The following is a 19758-nucleotide window of genomic DNA, read 5'->3' as shown; positions in this document are numbered from 1 at the left end:
TGTTTTGCTTGAAGCGATAAAGAAAACTTCACTTGACCTGACTAGCGACAAGCTGGTATCTTAAATTCAGTAGTTGTAATATAGAAAAACAGAGCATAGAGTTCACCTCACATCTCGCTACATTGGACTCACAACAGGAGTAGTCAAGATATAAAGTGAAACCACCAAATGTACCTCTGTTATCTGGGTGCTGTTCAGTAAACACGGTTTTGAAATGGACAAGTTCAGGATGCACCTCCTGTTTCAAAACGTTTCTTCCTGTTTTGTGCCTTCTAAACTGTCCCTGTTGTGACTCCTCTCCTTCTCCCGTTCTCTCTCTCTCTCTCCTTTTCCCTTTCTCTCTCTCCTTCTCCCTTTCTCTCTCTCCTTCTCCCTTTCTCTCTCTCCTTCCCTCTCCTCTCCCTCTCTCTCTCCTTCCCTCTCCCTCTCTCTCTCCTTCCCTCTCCCTCTCCCTCTCCTCTGCTTCTCTCTCTCTCTCCCTCCCAGGTGGGGTGGACTTCCTGCGAAAGGGCCAGGCATCCCCTGTACCCGACTCTGGCTCTTCGTCCACCTCTTCCAGCCTCAGCCTGGGAGGCAGCACCTCCAACCTGCCCCACATCTCCTCCCAGGACGCGGAGGAGATGACCAACAAACTGATTGAGTTCCTCACCACCAGGTAGGTGGACCACGGACTGAAGGATGGACAGACAGGCAGGCAGAGAGTCGGCCAGACAGACAGTCGGCCAGTCAGTCAGTCGGCCAGTCAGTCAGTCGGCCAGTCAGTCACATAGTATGTTCCACTACCAACAGACTTGAGTGGAACACTAGAACTTCATTACCTAGTTATCCTGGCAAGGACAAGCCGAAATATAATTTGCAAGCCTTTATCTTGAAGATGTTTTGTTATCGAGACTTGGCCATGTAATTTCATGTCAGTTTAATCCACTTGATGTCAGTGTGTGAAAACAGGGAGCCAACTCCTGACATCCACCGCCACCTAGCGGTCTAATGTGGCTAACAACAACAGACTTTTTACCAACTCCGGACGTCCACCGCCACCTAGTGGTCTGGTGTGGCTAACAACAACAGACTTTTTACCAACTCCGGACGTCCACCGCCACCTAGTGGTCTGGTGTGGCTAACAACAACAGACTTTTTACCAACTCCGGACGTCCACCGCCACCTAGTGGTCTGGTGTGGCTAACAACAACAGACTTTTTAAAATATTTTTTTTATGAGGTAGATCAGCTTTAATATCGCAGGTAGTGTGGCTTCCATCAATGTAATTGTCTTTCCAATCCCCCATTATTATTCTATCTATATATAAGCTACCGGTCAAAAGTTTTAGAACACCTACTCATTCAAGGTTTTTTATTTATTTTTACTATTGTCTACATTGTAGAATAATAGTGAAGACATTAAAACTATGAAATAACACATATGGAATAATTTAGTAACCAAAAAAGTGTTAAACAAATTAAAATATATTTGAGATTCTTCAAATAGCCACCCTTTGCCTTGATGATAGCTTTGCACACTCTTGGCATTCTCTCAACCAGCTTCACCTGGAATGCTTTTCCAACAGTCTTGAAGGAGTTCCCACATATGCTGAGCGCTCGTTGGCTGCTTTTCCTTCACTCTGCGGTCCGACTCATACCATATCATCTCAATATATACTGAACAAAAATATAAACCAACATGCAACAATTTCAGAGATTTTACTGAGTTACAGTTCATATAAGAAAATCAATCAATTGAAATAAATTCATTAGGCCCTAATATATGGATTTCACATGACTGGGAATACACAGGCCGTGGTAATTAACCTCTCCAAAAAAGAGCTCACTGACGCACAAGTCTCAGTCTTATCTAAGGGCCTCTCTTTTGTACCTACGTGTACAGACAAACCATTTGATACGAAAGTAGATCTGTTTAAATTATTTCGCAAGATTAAACTTAAACATTTGTTTTCCCTAAACATTGTTTCTGGCCTAGAAACCCAACAAAGAACTGTTACCCATTTTAAGCCCAAAAGCAAATTCTGTCCTATGGTGAACAACTCCTCGATTTAATACCTATTGTAGCCATATTCAGAAGAACCTCACCAGGACAGTCACTTAATTAATAATAATAATAATAATAATATGCCATTTAGCAGACACTTTTATCCCTAATGAAAGATTCATCTTTGGTTATCAAACCTGCAGACAAGAGGGGTGCTGTGGTCGTTTTAGACTATGAAAAACACAAAGAAGAGATTCTGAGACAACTCAGTAATGAACGTTTCTATATAAAACTGAGTGTTGATCCCACACAGGTGTTCCAAAGGGATATTAGCTCTAATCTGGAGCAAGCCCTATTAAACAACCTTATCTCAAAACCTGAATATGAATACCTTTGCTGCAAATGTGCCATACGTCCATGCCTGTACATTTTGCCTAAAGTACATAAACCTAAAAAAAAACAAGGCAATTATCTAGGCAGACCAGTGGTTGCAGGAATAGGCTGAATGCTTGAGCCATTGTCAAACTTTGTAGACTCTTTTATTAAATCTCATGTGCAAGCATTGCCATCATATGTGAAAGACTCTATAGACTTCATAAATAAGATCTCACCAATAACGGGATTAACAGAGGACTGTATTTTGGTCACATTATACAGTGGGGAGAACAAGTATTTGATACACTGCCGATTTTTCAGGTTTTCCTACTTACAAAGCATGTAGAGGTCTGTAATTTTTATCATAGGTACTCTTCAACTGTGAGAGATGGAAAATCCAGAAAATCACATTGTATGATTTTTAAGTAATTAATTTGCATTTATTGCATGACATAAGTATTTGATACATCAGAAAAGCAGAACTTAATATTTGGTACAGAAACCTTTGTTTGCAATTACAGAGATCATACGTTTCCTGTAGGTCTTGACCAGGTTTGCACACACTGCAGCAGGGATTTTGGCCCACTCCTCCATACAGACCTTCTCCAGATCCTTCAGGTTTCGGGGCTGTTGCTGGGCAATACGGACTTTCAGCTCCCTCCAAAGATTTTCTATTGGGTTCAGGTCTGGAGACTGGCTAGGCCACTCCAGGACCTTGAGATGCTTCTTACGGAGCCACTCCTTAGTTGCCCTGGCTGTGTGTTTCGGGTCGTTGTCATGCTGGAAGACCCAGCCACGACCCATCTTCAATGCTCTTACTGAGGGAAGGAGGTTGTTGGCCAAGATCTCGCGATACATGGCCCCATCCATCCTCCCCTCAATACGGTGCAGTCGTCCTGTCCCCTTTGCAGAAAAGCATCCCCAAAGAATGATGTTTCCACCTCCATGCTTCACGGTTGGGATGGTGTTCTTGGGGTTGTACTCATCCTTCTTCTTCCTCCAAACACGGCGAGTGGAGTTTAGACCAAAAATCTCTATTTTTGTCTCATCAGACCACATGACCTTCTCCCATTCCTCCTCTGGATCATCCAGATGGTCATTGGCAAACTTCAGACGGGCCTGGACATGCGCTGGCTTGAACAGGGGGATCTTGCGTGCACACACAGAGAATTAGTGAACATAAAAGTTAAATCAGAAGAAACGACAGGGATTATCCAGTTGCAGTACATTTTAATGACCAAAAACATGACCTTTCTACGTTTTAGATTTTGTGGCATAGAGAAAGTCAAGATATCAGACAGGGGAGGTGATATAAATAATACTCTGAGCAAAAGAGAATGTTTTGGGATTTTCACCCTCCAAACATTATTCCCAAAGGTCTTAATGATGGAATGTGAACATGAATTATTGCCGCCACTTCACACTACTCTGTTTTTTCTTGCACAGTACACAATGATTTATGAAAACGTACTTGATAGGTCAATGTCCTCATTGGTGTTTTACAGTCTGGAGTTGATACGTTTTATGTACACACTTTATTAGAATACTTATGAAATGCACATTGTTATATTTGGTAACACTTGCTTATTTTCCCTCAACTTAATACCCATTTGATGCATTGAACGGATGTGGGTGGAGCAGTGTCTACATAGGGGTGCAGGTTGTGAACACTCACAAAAGTTCTGACGAAGGAAACAGTGCCTTCGGAAAGTATTCAGACCCCTTGTCTTTTTCAACATTTTGCTACGTTACAGCCTTATTCTAAAATGGATTAAAATGTTTTTTAAAATCCTCTGCACACAATACCCCACAATGACAAAGCGAAAACAGGTTTTTAGAAATCTTTGCAAATGTATTACAAATACAAAACAGAAATACTTTTTATTTTTTATTATTTCACCTTTATTTAACCAGGTAAGCCAGTTCAGAACAAGTTCAGAACAAGTTCTCATTTACAACTGCGACCTGGCCAAGATAAAGCAAAGCAGTTCAATAAAAAACAACAACACAGAGTTACATATGGGGTAAAACAAAACATAAAGTCAAAAATACAACAGAAAATATATACAGTGGGGAGAACAAGTATTTGATACACTGCCGATTTTGCAGGTTTTCCTACTTACAAAGCATGTAGAGGTCTGTAATTTTTATCATAGGTACACTTCAACTGTGAAAGGCGGAATCTAAAACAAAAATCCAGAAAATCACATTGTATGATTTTTAAGTAATTAATTTGCATTTTATTGCATGACATAAGTATTTGATCACCTACCAACCAGTAAGAATTCCGGCTCTCACAGACCTGTTAGTTTTTCTTTAAGAAGCCCTGCTGTTCTCCACTCATTACCTGTATTAACGGCACCTGTTTGAACTCATTACCTGTATAAAAGACACCTGTCCACACACTCAATCAAACAGACTCCAACCTCTCCACAATGGCCAAGACCAGAGAGCTGTGTAAGGACATCAGGGATAAAATTGTAGACCTGCACAAGGCTGGGATGGGCTACAGGACAATAGGCAAGCAGCTTGGTGAGAAGGCAACAACTGTTGGCGCAATTACTAGAAAATGGAAGAAGTTCAAGATGACGGTCAATCACCCTCGGTCTGGGGCTCCATGCAAGATCTCACCTCGTGGGGCATCAATGATCATGAGGAAGGTGAGGGATCAGCCCAGAACTACACGGCAGGACCTGGTCAATGACCTGAAGAGAGCTGGGACCACAGTCTCAAAGAAAACCATTAGTAACACACTACGCCGTCATGGATTAAAATCCTGCAGCGCACGCAAGGTCCCCCTGCTCAAGCCAGCGCATGTCCAGGCCCGTCTGAAGTTTGCCAATGACCATCTGGATGATCCAGAGGAGGAATGGGAGAAGGTCATGTGGTCTGATAAGACAAAAATAGAGCTTTTTGGTCTAAACTCCACTCGCCGTGTTTGGAGGAAGAAGAAGGATGAGTACAACCCCAAGAACACCATCCCAACCGTGAAGCATGGAGGTGGAAACATCATTCTTTGGGGATGCTTTTCTGCAAAGGGGACAGGCGACTGCACCGTATTGAGGGGAGGATGGATGGGGCCATTTATCGCGAGATCTTGGCCAACAACCTCCTTCCCTCAGTAAGAGTATTGAAGATGGGTCGTGGCTGGGTCTTCCAGCATGACAACGACCCGAAACACACAGCCAGGGCAACTAAGGAGTGGCTCCGTAAGAAGCATCTCAAGGTCCTGGAGTGGCCTAGCCAGTCTCCAGACCTGAACCCAATAGAACATCTTTGGAGGGAGCTGAAAGTCTGTATTGCCCAGCGACAGCCCCGAAACCTGAAGGATCTGGCGAAGGTCTGTATGGAGGAGTGGGCCAAAATCCCTGCTGCAGTGTGTGCAAACCTGGTCAAGACCTACAGGAAACGTATGATCTCTGTAATTGCAAACATTTACATTTTCGTCATTTAGCAGACGCTCTTATCCAGAGCGACTTACAAATTGGCGCATTCACCTTATGATAGCCAGTGGGACAACCACTTTACAATATTATTATTTTTTTGGGGTGGGGTAAGGGGTGGGTAGAAGGATTACTTGATCCTATCCCAGGTATTCCTTAAAGAGGTGGGGTTTCAAGTGTCTCCGGAAGGTGGTGAGTGACTCCGCTGTCCTGGCGTCGTGGGGGAGCTTGTTCCACCATTGGGGTGCCAGAGCAGCGAACAGTTTTGACTGGGCTGAGCGGGAACTGTGCTTCCGCAGAGGTAGGAGAGCCAGCAGGCCAGAGGTGGATGAACGTAGTGCCCTCGTTTGGGTGTAGGGACTGATCAGAGCCTGAAGGTACGGAGGTGCCGTTCCCCTCACAGCTCCGTAGGCAAGCACCATGGTCTTGTAGCAGATGCGAGCTTCAACTGGAAGCCAGTGGAGTGTGCGGAGGAGCGGGGTGACGTGAGAGAACTTGGGAAGGTCGAACACCAGACGGGCTGCGGCATTCTGGATGAGTTGTAGGGGTTTAATGGCACAGGCAGGGAGCCCAGCCAACAGCGAGTTGCAGTAATCCAGACGGGAGATGACAAGTGCCTGGATTAGGACCAGTGCCGCTTCCTGTGTAAGGCAGGGTCGTACTCTACGAATGTTGTACAGCATGAACCTACAGGATCGGGTCACCGCCTTGATGTTAGCGGAGAACAACAGGGTGTTGTCCAGGGTCATGCCAAGGCTCTTTGCACTCTGGGAGGAGGACACAACGGAGTTGTCAACCGTGATGGCGAGATCATGGAACGGGCAGTCCTTCCCCGGGAGGAAGAGCAGCTCCGTCTTGCCGAGGTTCAGCTTGAGGTGGTGATCCGTCATCCACACTGATATGTCTGCCAGACATGCAGAGATGCGATTCGCCACCTGGTTATCAGAAGGGGGAAAGGAGAACATTAATTGTGTGTCGTCAGCGTAGCAATGATAGGAAAGGCCATGTGAGGATATGACAGAGCCAAGTGACTTGGTGTATAGTGAGAATAGGAGAGGGCCTAGAACTGAGCCCTGGGGGACACCAGTGGTGAGAGCACGTGGTGCGGAGACAGATTCTCGCCACGCCACCTGGTAGGAGCGACCTGTCAGGTAAGACGCAATCCAAGAGTGAGCCGCGCCGGAGATGCCCAACTCAGAGAGGGTGGAGAGGAGGATCTGATGGTTCACAGTATCAAAGGCAGCAGATAGGTCTAGAAGGACGAGAGCAGAGAGAGAGTTAGCTTTAGCAGTGCGGAGAGCCTCTGTGACACAGATAAGAGCAGTCTCAGTTGAATGACCAGTCTTGAAACCTGACTGGTTTGGATCAAGAAGGTCATTCTGAGAGAGATAGCAAGAGAGTTGGCTAAAGACGGCACGCTCAAGAGTTTTGGAGAGAAAAGAAAGAAGGGATACTGGTCTGTAGTTTTTGACATCGGAGGGATCGAGTGTAGGTTTTTTGAGAAGGGGTGGAACTTTCGCTCTCTTGAAGACTGAAGGGACATAGCCAGCGGTCAAGGATGAGTTGATGAGCGAGGTGAGGTAAGGGAGAAGGTCTCCGGAAATGGTCTGGAGAAGAGAGGAGGGGATAGGGTCAAGCGGGCAGGTTGTTGGGCGGCCGGCCGTCACAAGTCGCAAGATTTAATCTGGAGAGAGGGGAGAAAGAAGTCAAAGCATAGGGTAGGGCAGTGTGAGCAGGACCAGCGGTGTCAGTTGACTTAACAAATGAGGATCGGATGTCGTCAACCTTCTTTTCAAAATGGTTGACGAAGTCATCCACAGAGAGGGAGGAGGGGGGGAGGGTGTGGTGGATTCAGCAGGGAGGAGAAGGTGGCAAAGAGCTTCCTAGGGTTAGAGGCAGATGCTTGGAATTTAGAGTGGTAGAAAGTGGCTTTAGCAGCAGAAACAGAGGAAGAAAATGTAGAGAGGAGGGAGTGAAAAGATGCCAGGTCCGCAGGGAGTCTAGTTTTCCTCCATTTCCGCTCGGCTGCCCGGAGCCCTGTTCTGTGAGCTTGCAATGAGTCGTCAAGCCACGGAGCAGGAGGGGAGGACCGAGCCGGCTGGGAGGATGCAGAAAGGGAGGAGAGGAGGGTTGAGGAGGCAGAATCAGGAGATTGGAGGGAGAAGGTTTGAGCAGAGGGAAGAGATGATAGGATGGAAGAGGAGAGAGTAGCGGGAGAGAGAGAGCGAAGGTTGCGACGGCGCATTACCATCTGAGTAGGGGCAGAGTGAGTAGTGTTGGAGGAGAGCGAGAGAGAAAAGGATACAAAGTAGTGGTCGAAGACTTGGAGGGGAGTTGCAGTGAGATTAGTAGAAGAACATCATCTAGTAAAGATGACGTCAAGCGTATTGCCTGCCTTGTGAGTAGGGGGGGACGGTGAGAGGGTGAGGTCAAAAGAGGAGAGGAGTGGAAAGAAGGAGGCAGAGAGAAATGAGTCAAAGGTAGACGTAGGGAGGTTAAAGTCACCCAGAACTGTGAGGGGTGAGCCATCCTCAGGAAAGGAACTTATCAAGGCGTCAAGCTCATTGATGAACTCTCCAAGGGAACCTGGAGGGCGATAAATGACAAGGATGTTAAGCTTGAATGGGCTAGTGACAGAAACAAAGGTTTCTGTACCAAATATTAAGTTCTGCTTTTCTGATGTATCAAATACTTATGTCATGCAATAAAATGCAAATTAATTACTTAAAAATCATACAATGTGATTTTCTGGATTTTTGTTTTAGATTCCGTCTCTCACAGTTGAAGTGTACCTATGATAAAAATTACAGACCTCTACATGGTTTGTAAGTAGGAAAACCTGCAAAATCGACGGTGTATCAAATACTTGTTCTCCCCACGGCAAAAAATAGGCCATAGTGCAAAAGAATTACAATGAGTATTAACACTGGAATGATAGATGTGCAAGAGATGATGTGCAAATAGAGATACTGGGGTGCAAATGAGCAAAATAAATAACAATATGGGGATGAGGTAGTTGGGTGGGCTAATTACAGATGGGCTGTGTAAAGGTGCAGTGATCAGTAAGGTGCTCTGACAACTGATGCTTAAAGTTAGTGAGGGAAATAAGAGTCTCCAGCTTCAGAGATTTTTGCAGTTCGTTCCAGTCATTGGCAGCAGAGAACTGGAAGGAATTTCGGCCAAAGGAGGTGTTGGCTTTGGGGATGACCAGTGAGATATACCTGCTGGAGCGCATACTACGGGTGGGTGTTGCTATGGTGACCAATGAGCTAAGATAAGGCAGGGATTTGCCTAGCAGTGATTTATAGATGGCCTGGAGCCAGTGGGTTTGGCGACAAATATGGAGTGAGGACCAGCCAACAAGAGCGTACAGGTCACAGTGGTGGGTAGTATAGGGGGCTTTGGTGACAAAACTGATGGCAATTTGCTGAGTAGAGTGTTGGAGGCTATTTTATAAATGACATTGCCGAAGTCAAGGATCGGTAGGATAGTCAGTTTTACGAGGTTATGTTTGGCAGCATGAGTGAAGGAGGCTTTGTTGCGAAATAGGAAGCAGATTCTAGATTTAACTTTGGATTGGAGATTCTTAATGTGAGTCTGGAAGAAGAGTTTACAGTCTAACCAGACACCTAGGTATTTGTAGTTGTCCACATACTCTAGGTCAGACCCGTCGAGAGTAGTGATTCTAGTCAGGTGGGCGGGTGCCAGCAGCGTTCGATTGAAGAGCATGCATTTAGTTTTACTTGTGTTTAAGAGCAGTTGGAGGCTACGGAAGGAGTGTTGTATGGCATTGAAGCTCGTTTGGAGGTTTGTTAGCACAGTGTCCAATGAAGGGCCAGATGTATACAAAATGGTGTTGTCTGCGTAGAGGTGGATCTGAGAATCAAGCAGCAAGTGCGACATCATTGATATACACAGAGAAAAGTCAGTGATCTGTTTGTTAACTTGGCTTTCAAAAACGTTCGAAAGGCAGGGCAGAATGGATATAGGTCTGTAAAAGTTTGGATCTAGAGTGTCCCCCCTTTGAAGAAGGGGATGACCGCGGCAGCTTTCCAATCTCTGGGGATCTCAGACGTTACGAAAGAGAGGTTGAACAGGCTAGTAACAGGGGTTGCAACAATTTTGGCAGCTAATTTTAGAAAGAAAGGGTCCAGATTGTCTAGCCCTGATGATTTGTAGGGGTCCAGATTTTGCAGCTCTTTCAGAACATCAGCTGTCTGAATTTGTGTGAAGGAGAAGCGGGGGGCGCATGGGCAAGTTGCAGCGGAGGGTGCAGATATGGTGACCGGGGTAGTGGTAGCCAGGTGGAAAGCATGGCCAGCCGTAGCAAAATGCTTGTTGAAATTCTTGATTATTGTAGATTTATGGTGATAGTGTTTCCTAGCCTCAGTGCAGTGGGCAGCTGGGAGGAGGTGCTCTTATTCTTACATAAGTATTCAGACCCTTTGTTATGAGACTCGAAATTGAGCTCAGGTGCATCCTGTTTCCATTGATCATCCTTGAGATGTTTCTACAACTTGATTGGAGTCCACCTGTGGTAAATTCAATTGATTGGACATGATTTGGAAAGGCACACACCTGTCTATATAAGGTCCCACAGTTGACAGTGCATGTCAGAGCAAATACCAAGCCATGAGGTCAAAGGAATTGTCTGTAGAGCTCCGAGACAGGATTGTGTCGAGGCACAGATCTGGGGAAGGGTACCAAAAAATTTCTGTAGCATTGAAGGTCCCCAAGAACACAGTGGCCTCCATCATTCTTAAATGGAAGAAGTTTGGAACCACCAAGACTCTTCCTAGAGCTGTCCGCCCGGCCAAACTGAGCAATCGGGGGAGAAGGGCCTTTGTCAGGGAGGTGACCAAGAACACGATGGTCACTCTGACAGAGCTCCAGAGTTCCTGTGTGGAGATGGGAGAACCTTACAGAAGGACAACCATCTCTGCAGCACTCCACCAATCATGCCTTTATGGTAGAGTGGCCAGACAGAAGCCATTCCTCACTAAAAGGAACATGACAGCCTGCTTGGAGTTTGCCAAAGGGCACCTAAAGGCCTCTCAGACCATGAGAAACAAGATTCTCTGGTCTGATGAAACCAAGATTGAACTCTTTGGTCTGAATGCCAAGCCTCACATCTGGTGGAAACCTGGCACCATCCCTACGGTGAAGCGTGGTGGTGGCAGCATCAAATATGAACTGAGCAAAGTACAGAGAGGTCCTTGATGAAAACCTGCTCCAGAGCTCTCAGGACCTCAGACTGGGGCAAAGGTTCACCTTCCAACAGGACAACGACCCTAAGCACACAGCCAAGACAACGCAGGAGTGGCTTCGGGACAAGTCTCTGAATGTCCTTGAGTGGCCCAGCCTGATCCCGGACTTGAACCCAATCTAACATCTCTGGAGAGACCTGAAAATAGCTGTGCAGCGACGCTCCTCATCCAACCTGACAGAGCTTGAGAGGATCAGCAGAGAAGAATGGGAGAAACTTCCCAAATACAGGTGTGCCAAGCTTGTAGCGTCATACCCAAGAAGACTCGAGGCTGTAATCGCTGCCAAAGGTGCTTCAACAATGTACTGAGTAAAGGTTCTGAAGATCAAGTGTAATATATTGTAAAAATAAAGCGAACTGGATGGAATATGGGGAAAAATGCACTAAATTATTTTTTTATCTTCAACATAGAAATGCTACCAAAAGGAATTTACTGAAACTTGTTACAAATGACGGAGTCACCCATGATTCACCAAACAATATTTTGAAAGAGGAAGCAAAGTACTTTATGCATATGTTTTTGTTTCAGTCTCCTCCATCTCCACTAACCTAAGTTAATTGTATGGATTTTTTTTCTATTAATAATGTAAAATTAACAGCTGTACAGAAAGTCTCATATGAACGCGAAATTACACAGGAGGAACCTCTTGATGCAATTAAAGCCTTTAAGTCCGGGATAGCTCCAGGGCTGGATGGCATACCAGTTGAGATATACCAAACTTTTTTTGATGTACTCAGAGGAACGTTATTAGCATATTTTAACCACTCCTATAAAAATGGTAGATTATCAGATACTCAACAAGAAGTTCTGATTTCATTTTTACTGAAACAGGACCCAAGTGGTAAATATAAAGATCCATTAAAAAAATTAGAGGCCCCTTACACTTCAGTGTTGTGATGCAAAAATGTAAAAGGTATTGTCGGATATTATTCATCCTAATCAGACAGGTTTTTTACATGGACGATACATTGGAGATAATATAAGACAAGTACTGGAAACAATAGAACACTATGAAAAATCTGGGAAACCAGACCTGGTATTCATAGCTGACTTTGAAAAGGCTTTTCAATTTTGGAGAATCTCTTTATACAATGGGTTAAAGTTATGTATAGTAACCCTAGGTGTAAAATAGTAAATAATGGCTACTTCTCTGAAAGCTTTAAACTGTCAAGAGGAGTGAAACAAGGTTGTCCACTATCGGTATATCTATTTATTATGGCCATCAAAATGTTAGCTATTAAAATCAATTCTAACAATAATATCAAGGGGCTAGAAATCCAGGGCTTAAAAACAAAGGTGTCATTGTACGCTGATGATTTAATTTGGATCCCTCCACAGCCTCATAGAGGATCTAGATAATTTTTCTAACCTCTCTGGATTACAGCCAAATGATGATAAGTGTTCTATATTACGTATTGGATCACAAAAAAATACAACTACATTACCGTGTACCAATAAAATGGTCTGACAGTGAAGTGGACATACTCGGTATTCATATCCCAAAAGAAAGAAATGATCTCACTAAAATACATTTGAATAGAAAGTTAGCAAAAATAGATAAGATCTTGCTACAATGGAATGGAAAATCACCCTGATTTATCTCTTTAGTCATTTCCCAGTTTACCTATTTGCTTATGGCCTTGCCTACACCTAGTGACCTTTTAGTGATCCAATACGTAGTATAGTACACTAATCATAATTTGGTTGTAATCCAGAGAGGTTATAAAACGTATCTAGATCCTCTATGAGGCTGTGGAGGGATCGAAATTGTGGATTTAAAAGAAAACATGAATCTTCAGTGTACAATGACACCTTTGTTTTTAAGCCCTGGATTTGGCATTGTTGTAGTAGCTACAGCACCGTAGCTCCACTTCGCTCTGGGGTGAAGTTTCCGCTAGGTACAGATCTAGGATCAGCTTCCCCTCCCCCAATACTAACCTTAACCATTAGTAAGGAAAATGCTAAACTGATTCAAGATCAGCGTCTAGGGGCAACTTCACCCTACACCAGGTAGGTATACTTCTGTTTGAATTATACTTTTGTTTTCCTCTCTATGATATCATAGTATAAAACAAATTGTTTTCCAGGGCCTATAGACCCATGTGGTGTCACGAAGACATCTCACCCAAGAACCCCAACTCAAAAAGCATGGAGCAGCTTGCCAATTTATTGTGTCACGTGGTGTCGGTGTTCAAAGAGTCCAAGTCAGGTAATCCTCCCTAAGATCCTACCTTACCACACTACATGGTCATGACCGTCATGCTGGAACCACTGCACTTTCATTCACCTATTGCCTTGTAATCTGACTCGTACCCAGGTAGACATCAGTGTGTGTGTGTATATGCCTGCATGCCCATGATTTGTGCACGTGTGTTTTATACCTCTCATGTGTGGGCCAGACTTCCACCTGGAGCAGCAGTTGAGTGACGTAGCTCTGCAGACGGGTCTGTGTAGCTCGTCGCGCCACTATGCCGGGAGGTCCTTCCAGGTGTTCCGGGTGCTGCGGCAGCCGCTCTCGGCCCACTCCATCTCCGACCTGCTCTCACGACTGGTGGAGGTGGTGGGGGAGCACGGGGAGGAAGTACAGGTGTGTGTGGGTGGGCGGAGGGAAGGTGGGAGTGTGTGTGCAGGGTAGGGGGAGTGTGTGTGTGTGTGTGTGTGTGTTGTCTGCCTGTCTGTTCCTCTGTGTGTGTGCCTGTGTGCGTGTGTGTGTGTGAGAATGGGATGTGATGTGGGCTTGGGATGTGATGTGGGCTTGGGATGTGATGTGGGCTTGGGATGTGATGTGGGCTTGGGATGGGATGTGGGCTTGGGATGTGGGCTTGGGATGGGATGTGGGCTTGGGATGGGATGTGGGCTTGGGATGGGGTGTGATGTGGGCTTGGGATGGGATGTGATGTGGGCTTGGGATGGGATGTGGGCTTGGGATGTGATGTGGGCTTGGATGGTTGTATAGGTACCCAGTTTTAATGTCCTCCTGCTCTTCCAGGGTTATGTGATGGAGATGTTGCTCACCTTAGAGTCTGTGGTGGACAACCTGGCTGAATGTCTCAAGAACAACAACCTAATGGCTATCCTGACCAGGTTGGTTTACAGGTCTCTTTCACTGACAGCATGACAAAAAAAAAAAACCTTGACAGAGACACTTAAATGTAGCTAGATGGGGATATAGTACAGTACAGTACAGAAAGTGCGTTGCGGAACGAACCGTTACCTCCAGGGTACCTCATGTGGTCTGGGGACGGCAGCACTACTACTAGACCAGCTAATGGACCTTTATATTAGCCTGGAACACTCACTGCATAAGACTGGCATTATATAAAAACTAAATAGTCAGCCAATGGATCACCTTCAACCAATCAGAAGGCCAAATCTTTTGACGTTATCCAAACGCAACATAAGCTAAATCCGCCCGTAGTTGCTGAGAGGACACTAGCTACTTTCAAGCCTGTCCAAGTGCCCCTCTATTGGAGAAAGTTCCGACTGAATTGGTGAAATGAACCAGAAAGTGGTAGCTGCAGCAACAGAGTTCACACATCTATTATCCCTTCAAACCTTACAACCCAGCACCCAAAGATGTTTGTACAAACAATTTAGAGTTGAGTACGCCAATCTATTATTAGGTATTTGTATGCCAGGTTGTTAAGGGTTTGAACTCATCGCTAGTCTCTTATTGGCTCTCTAGGGCATCCTCAGACTTACTGGCCAATGGCAAGCTGGTGTCCAACAGGAAGAGCACGGGGCAGCTGAACCTGTTCCAGCAGGGCCTGGGGACATCCGAGCGCAGCCGCCACCAGAGGAGCTACTCCGTCCCCAAGAAGTTTGGCGAGGCGGACCGCTCATCCGACCCTCCTCGCAGCGGTACACTGGACCCCATCCAGGCCTGCACCCAGCAGGGAGGGCTGACCAAGAACCGCAGGTAGGGGACAGCAAGTAGCCTAGTAGACTACAGCAGTCTTTCTCAATCCTTTCCTTTGGCATTTCCCAGTCGGTTTGAGGTCATGTTTATTAGGATACACCTTGGCAAAACGTTTAATGAAAAATGTGCTAAGTCTTGGAGGTGCCACAAGGGGCATCGATTAGATAGAAAGCCAACTATATGATTTCCTCCAAAGAAATAAACACATTCCTCTCCTACGCAGTCCATTCTCTTCCAAAGAACTCCTAAGTGACCTGGCCAACGTCAACCACCCGTCCAACCTGCTGGCCACCATCTTCTGGGTGGCCGTGTCCCTGATGGAGTCAGACTTTGAGTTTGAGTACCAGATGTCCCTGCGGCTGCTCCACAAGCTGCTGGCCCACGTGGCCCTGGACAAGCAGGAGAACAGGGAGCGGCTGGAGAAGCTGCAGGGCCAGCTGAGGTGGAGCGGCTTCGCCGGGCTCCAGCAGCTGCTCCTCAAGGGCTTCACGTCCACCTCCACCACCGACCTCACCCTGCACATCTTCTGCCAGCTCACGCCTGTCTCGCGGGTGCCCGTGGTGGACACCTCCCAGACCATAGGTAGGTTATCTGTGGTCCTGTGTGACTCAATTGGTTAAGCAAGGCTCTTGCAACGCTATGGTCAAGGATTAAATTCCAGCTTGGGGTATGATCTTTGACCCTCTGTAGCTTTCTCATTCATCATTATCTTTACCAAGGGTGTGAATAATTTCGGATCCCACTGTAAATTGTATGTACTCACAGCAGGCCATTTGTGACTTCTTAACTTAGCTCACACAAGCCATCGGTACATAAACTAAATGCTCTACTCACTTCAGCTATCTATAGATTTTTATATTATGACCTTTATTTATACAGGTGAGTCAATTAAGAACATGCTTTTTTGTTATTAACAAGACGACCTGTGATGAGCTGACGATAACGTTAATTCAGTTCCTCACAATTCATACTGGTTTCAATACCAGCTAAAGTTGGGCATTGCTTCCAAAGAAGAAAATATGTTTATTGATGTCATGGAAAAATAAAAGAGGAAGAAAGACATTACATTTACTATTTTTCCTTGTCCATTGTAGCGTCAGGTGTGTTCTTTGTCTGTCTCTCATTTGTATTTATTTTATGCCATCACTGTAGCAGTTTGCGATTGTCTTTCAATGAAAAGCGTGTTAAAAATGAAAGGTATTGTTATTATTGATCATTTCTGAGGAAATTGGAATCCCTATTTCTCCTGTTGCCCAGGTTTCCCTCTGAACGTTCTCTGTCTGCTCCCACACCTGGTCCACAACTTCGACGGCCCCTCCCAGTTCTGTAAAGACGTGGCTCAGAGAATAGCTCAGGTTAGTCTCCTCGTCAACTTTCCAGTCAATGTTCTTATTTAATAGATAAACAAGGACTTAACACATGCAAATCGTGGTGAGTCATGTACATTTTCTCCAGAAATTAAGTAAATGTAAAGTATATACAGTAAATGTCATCTTGGTTGTTTGGAAATCGATTTCATGTCAATCTAAATCATTATTAATTATGATTCATTGCCAATATGTACAGTAAATATTTTCTGCTTTTTGCTTGGATGGCCAGGTATGCCTAGAGGAGAAGAAACTGTCCAACTTGGCCCATGTGATGACCCTGTACAAAACACACTCGTACACGCGGGACTGCTTTTCCTGGGTCAATGTCGTCTGTCGCTATCTCCACGAGGCCTTCTCCGACATCACCCTTAACATGGTCACTTACATGGCCGAGGTCTGTATGGCTGTTCTATGGATAACCATACTCCTCTTAAGTCTGATTCACACTACAGGGCCAAACCAATCCAGTTCAAGATTAACTGTACAGGGCGGGTCTGGTTAGGCATCCACCATACTTGCTGGAACCTTGCGGGAAAGGACAATGTGAGAAGAAAATATCCGAGCCAGCATAGTGCTGTTCAGGTCAGCCCTATAGTGTGAATTAGCCATAAGAGTTTCTGATATGTAAATTAAGTTTCTCCTCAAGTAATATGGATCGATGGATTGATCGATCAATGTAGGGCTTTACATCCATTCCAGACTGTGTCGTTAACTGTGAGTGTGTTCTGATTGGCCAGTTGTTGGAGAAGGGTCTTCCCAGCATGCAGCAGACCTTGCTCCAGATCATCTACAGCCTGCTGAGTCACATGGACCTGTCAGTCATTCAGGCCAAGCCATTCAATATGGAGGTCCTCAAGACCATCGAGAAGTTTGTCCAGGTGAGAGGAACATGACGTTGTTCTTAGTGAAATAATATTTTCAGCCATCAAAACTGGGCAAAACTCACAATGATGTTATTTCAACCAGTTTTGTCCACTGGGTAGTGACAAACACAGCTTTGTGTGGTATCTTGGCATTAAGCAACAAGAGCAATCAGGAAGTAGAAGAGAGCCTTTCTCTGGCCCAGAGAACTCCACCAGTACAATAATAAACATTTGGTCTGACTGATGGAGAAACTAGATGCAATCACAAGACAATTAAAAGTATTTGCAAGAAAATTGATAACATATAGCTTATCATGTGACATGCCAAGACACCACACAAAAACTAAACTTCCTGATTTGACCTTGTTTTGAAACTTGGTCATTAAGAAACGCTATCGGCCATGACTCAAGCCAAACGATATTTGTCTTGGGGGTGTGGTTTGATGTGGGTGTTTCTTGGGTGTCTTTGCAATTCAATTACAACAAACAAGGGCAGTAGTGAGTACAGCGAGGTATGTTAAGCTAGCTTTGAGAACAACGTTTTGAAGTTGTGGACTTCCCCCTTCTGACTGACTGGCCATTTCAAGATGGTTAGCCAATTCAGTTCTACTGTATGTATAGGCTAAATCCTCTGCTGAACTTGTGTTTAGCCAAGCTGACAGCAGCTAGCATAGCTTGGGGATAGATAATAATAAATAATATGCCATTTAGCAGACGCTTTTATCCAAAGCGACTTACAGTCATGCGTGCATACATTTTTGTGTATGGGTGGTCCCGGGGATCGAACCCACTACCTTGGCGTTACAAGCGCCATGCTCTACCAGCTGAGCTACAGAGGACCAGCAGCTGGACCCTTATAGATGCAGCTTGACCCTTATAGAAAAAGATACCCGTTTTGAAATTGCAGTAAAAGTGCAGTAACTGCAGTCGACTGGTATTTTGGACGCAGTAATTGCAGAATAACTGCGGTGTACTACAGTTGAACTGCAGTTACAGTGTATACTGTGGTAGAAATTCTATAGGAAGAGAAACTGCAGAATCTTTAAAACAACAACTTTATCATAAAATTAGCAAAAATGGAGATATCAACCATCCACTCAACAATGCATTGTTGAAAGCCCAACGACCACGGTTGGCTCTCTCCTTTTATAGAAAGTACATCCTCTTATCAATGTGACAGTTAGCAGATGTTCAGAAACAGGGCCAGGGAACAGAGTTGTATCGCCACCATTCTCTGTTCCTCCCGGCAATTCCCAAATAGCTAAATTCCTGCCGATCGTGAACACAGGAGCACCCAACGGCTCATAAATCTGTACACTCAGATTCATGACTAAGTCACACAATACAAGTGTGTATCAGTAAAAATACTAGCATTTAACAATGGACAATCTTTAGGTAAAAACAGCATAGTATGTCTAATTAAAAAGTATAGTATGTAATGAATATTAATTTCCAGCACAATACCGCACTCTAACTGCAGTTACACTGCAAAATTACTGCAGTAAAAAAAATGTTATTTTGGACGCAGTATTTGCAGCATACTGTAGTTATACTGCAGTTATACTGCACTCTGACTGCAATCTTTTTTCGTAATGGGCTAGCCTATCTAGCTGATATTTTTCTGTCAAATCCATTATGGCAGATAGCAAGAGCCAGTGTCTGGAATGCGTTTCATAACACAATCGTTCTACGAAAGTAGCTTGCAGCTTAGTTTCAAAGTTTAATTGTGTCATGTTAAGACATGTTACAATGGAAACGGTATCAACTGTGAGTTGAATGCCCGGTCTTAAGTCAGCTCAGCTGTCCACAACACAATATTCTACATATAACTGGATAGTTTTGTCTCGTCTCTCCTTATGTCCGCTGTTAGATCTTACCCGGGGGGAAAATCCCAGAACTACTAATATCCCTACAGGTGTAGGCTACATGTGGACATTGCACAAACATCACCCAGCTTGAATGTACAGTGCATTTGGAAAGTAGTCAGACCCCTTGACTTTTTCCCGATTTTGTTACGTTACAGCCTTATTCTAAAATGGATTAAATAAAATGTTTTCCACATGAATCTACACACAATACCACATAATAACAAAGCAAAAACAGGTTTTTAGAAATATTTGCACATTTATTACAAATAAAAAACAGATACCTTATTTACATAAGTATTCAGACCCTTTGCTATGAGACTCAAAATTGAGCTCAGGTGCATCATGTTTCCATTGCTCATCCTTGAGATGTTTCTACAACTTGATTGGGGTCCACCTGTGGTAAATTCAATTGATTGGACATGATTTGGAAAGACACACACCTATCTATATAAGGTCCCCCAGTTGACAATGCATGTCAGAGCAAAGACCAATCCACAAGGTCAAAGGAATTGTCCATAGAGCTCCGAGACAGGATTGTGTTGATTCACAGATCTGGGGAAGGGTTCCAAAAAATGTCTGCAGCATTGAAGGTCCCTAAGAACACAGTGGCCTCCATCATTATTAAATGGAAGAAGTTTGGAACCACCAAGACTCTTCCTACAGCTGGCCG

General features: G+C 44.6%; 1 protein-coding gene across 1 annotated transcript in view; it reads left to right on the top strand.

Annotated features, from left to right (window-relative positions):
* Positions 1-19758, top strand: part of LOC121567293 (protein furry homolog) — a 207458-nt gene that overhangs the window by 87147 nt on the left and 100553 nt on the right. The window contains exons 41-49 of the mRNA XM_045218226.1: positions 487-655; positions 13156-13277; positions 13468-13655; positions 14058-14152; positions 14754-14987; positions 15211-15569; positions 16245-16342; positions 16587-16751; positions 17095-17235. Coding sequence (XP_045074161.1) covers positions 487-655; positions 13156-13277; positions 13468-13655; positions 14058-14152; positions 14754-14987; positions 15211-15569; positions 16245-16342; positions 16587-16751; positions 17095-17235 — 1571 coding nt within the window. The remainder of the gene's footprint in view (positions 1-486; positions 656-13155; positions 13278-13467; positions 13656-14057; positions 14153-14753; positions 14988-15210; positions 15570-16244; positions 16343-16586; positions 16752-17094; positions 17236-19758) is intronic.

The sequence above is a fragment of the Coregonus clupeaformis genome, chromosome 6 (assembly GCF_020615455.1).
Source record: "Coregonus clupeaformis isolate EN_2021a chromosome 6, ASM2061545v1, whole genome shotgun sequence".
In the NCBI taxonomy this organism is placed as follows: domain Eukaryota; kingdom Metazoa; phylum Chordata; class Actinopteri; order Salmoniformes; family Salmonidae; genus Coregonus; species Coregonus clupeaformis.
The sequence above is the reverse complement of the archived record's forward strand: the minus strand, read 5'-3'. Positions and strand labels throughout refer to the sequence as shown.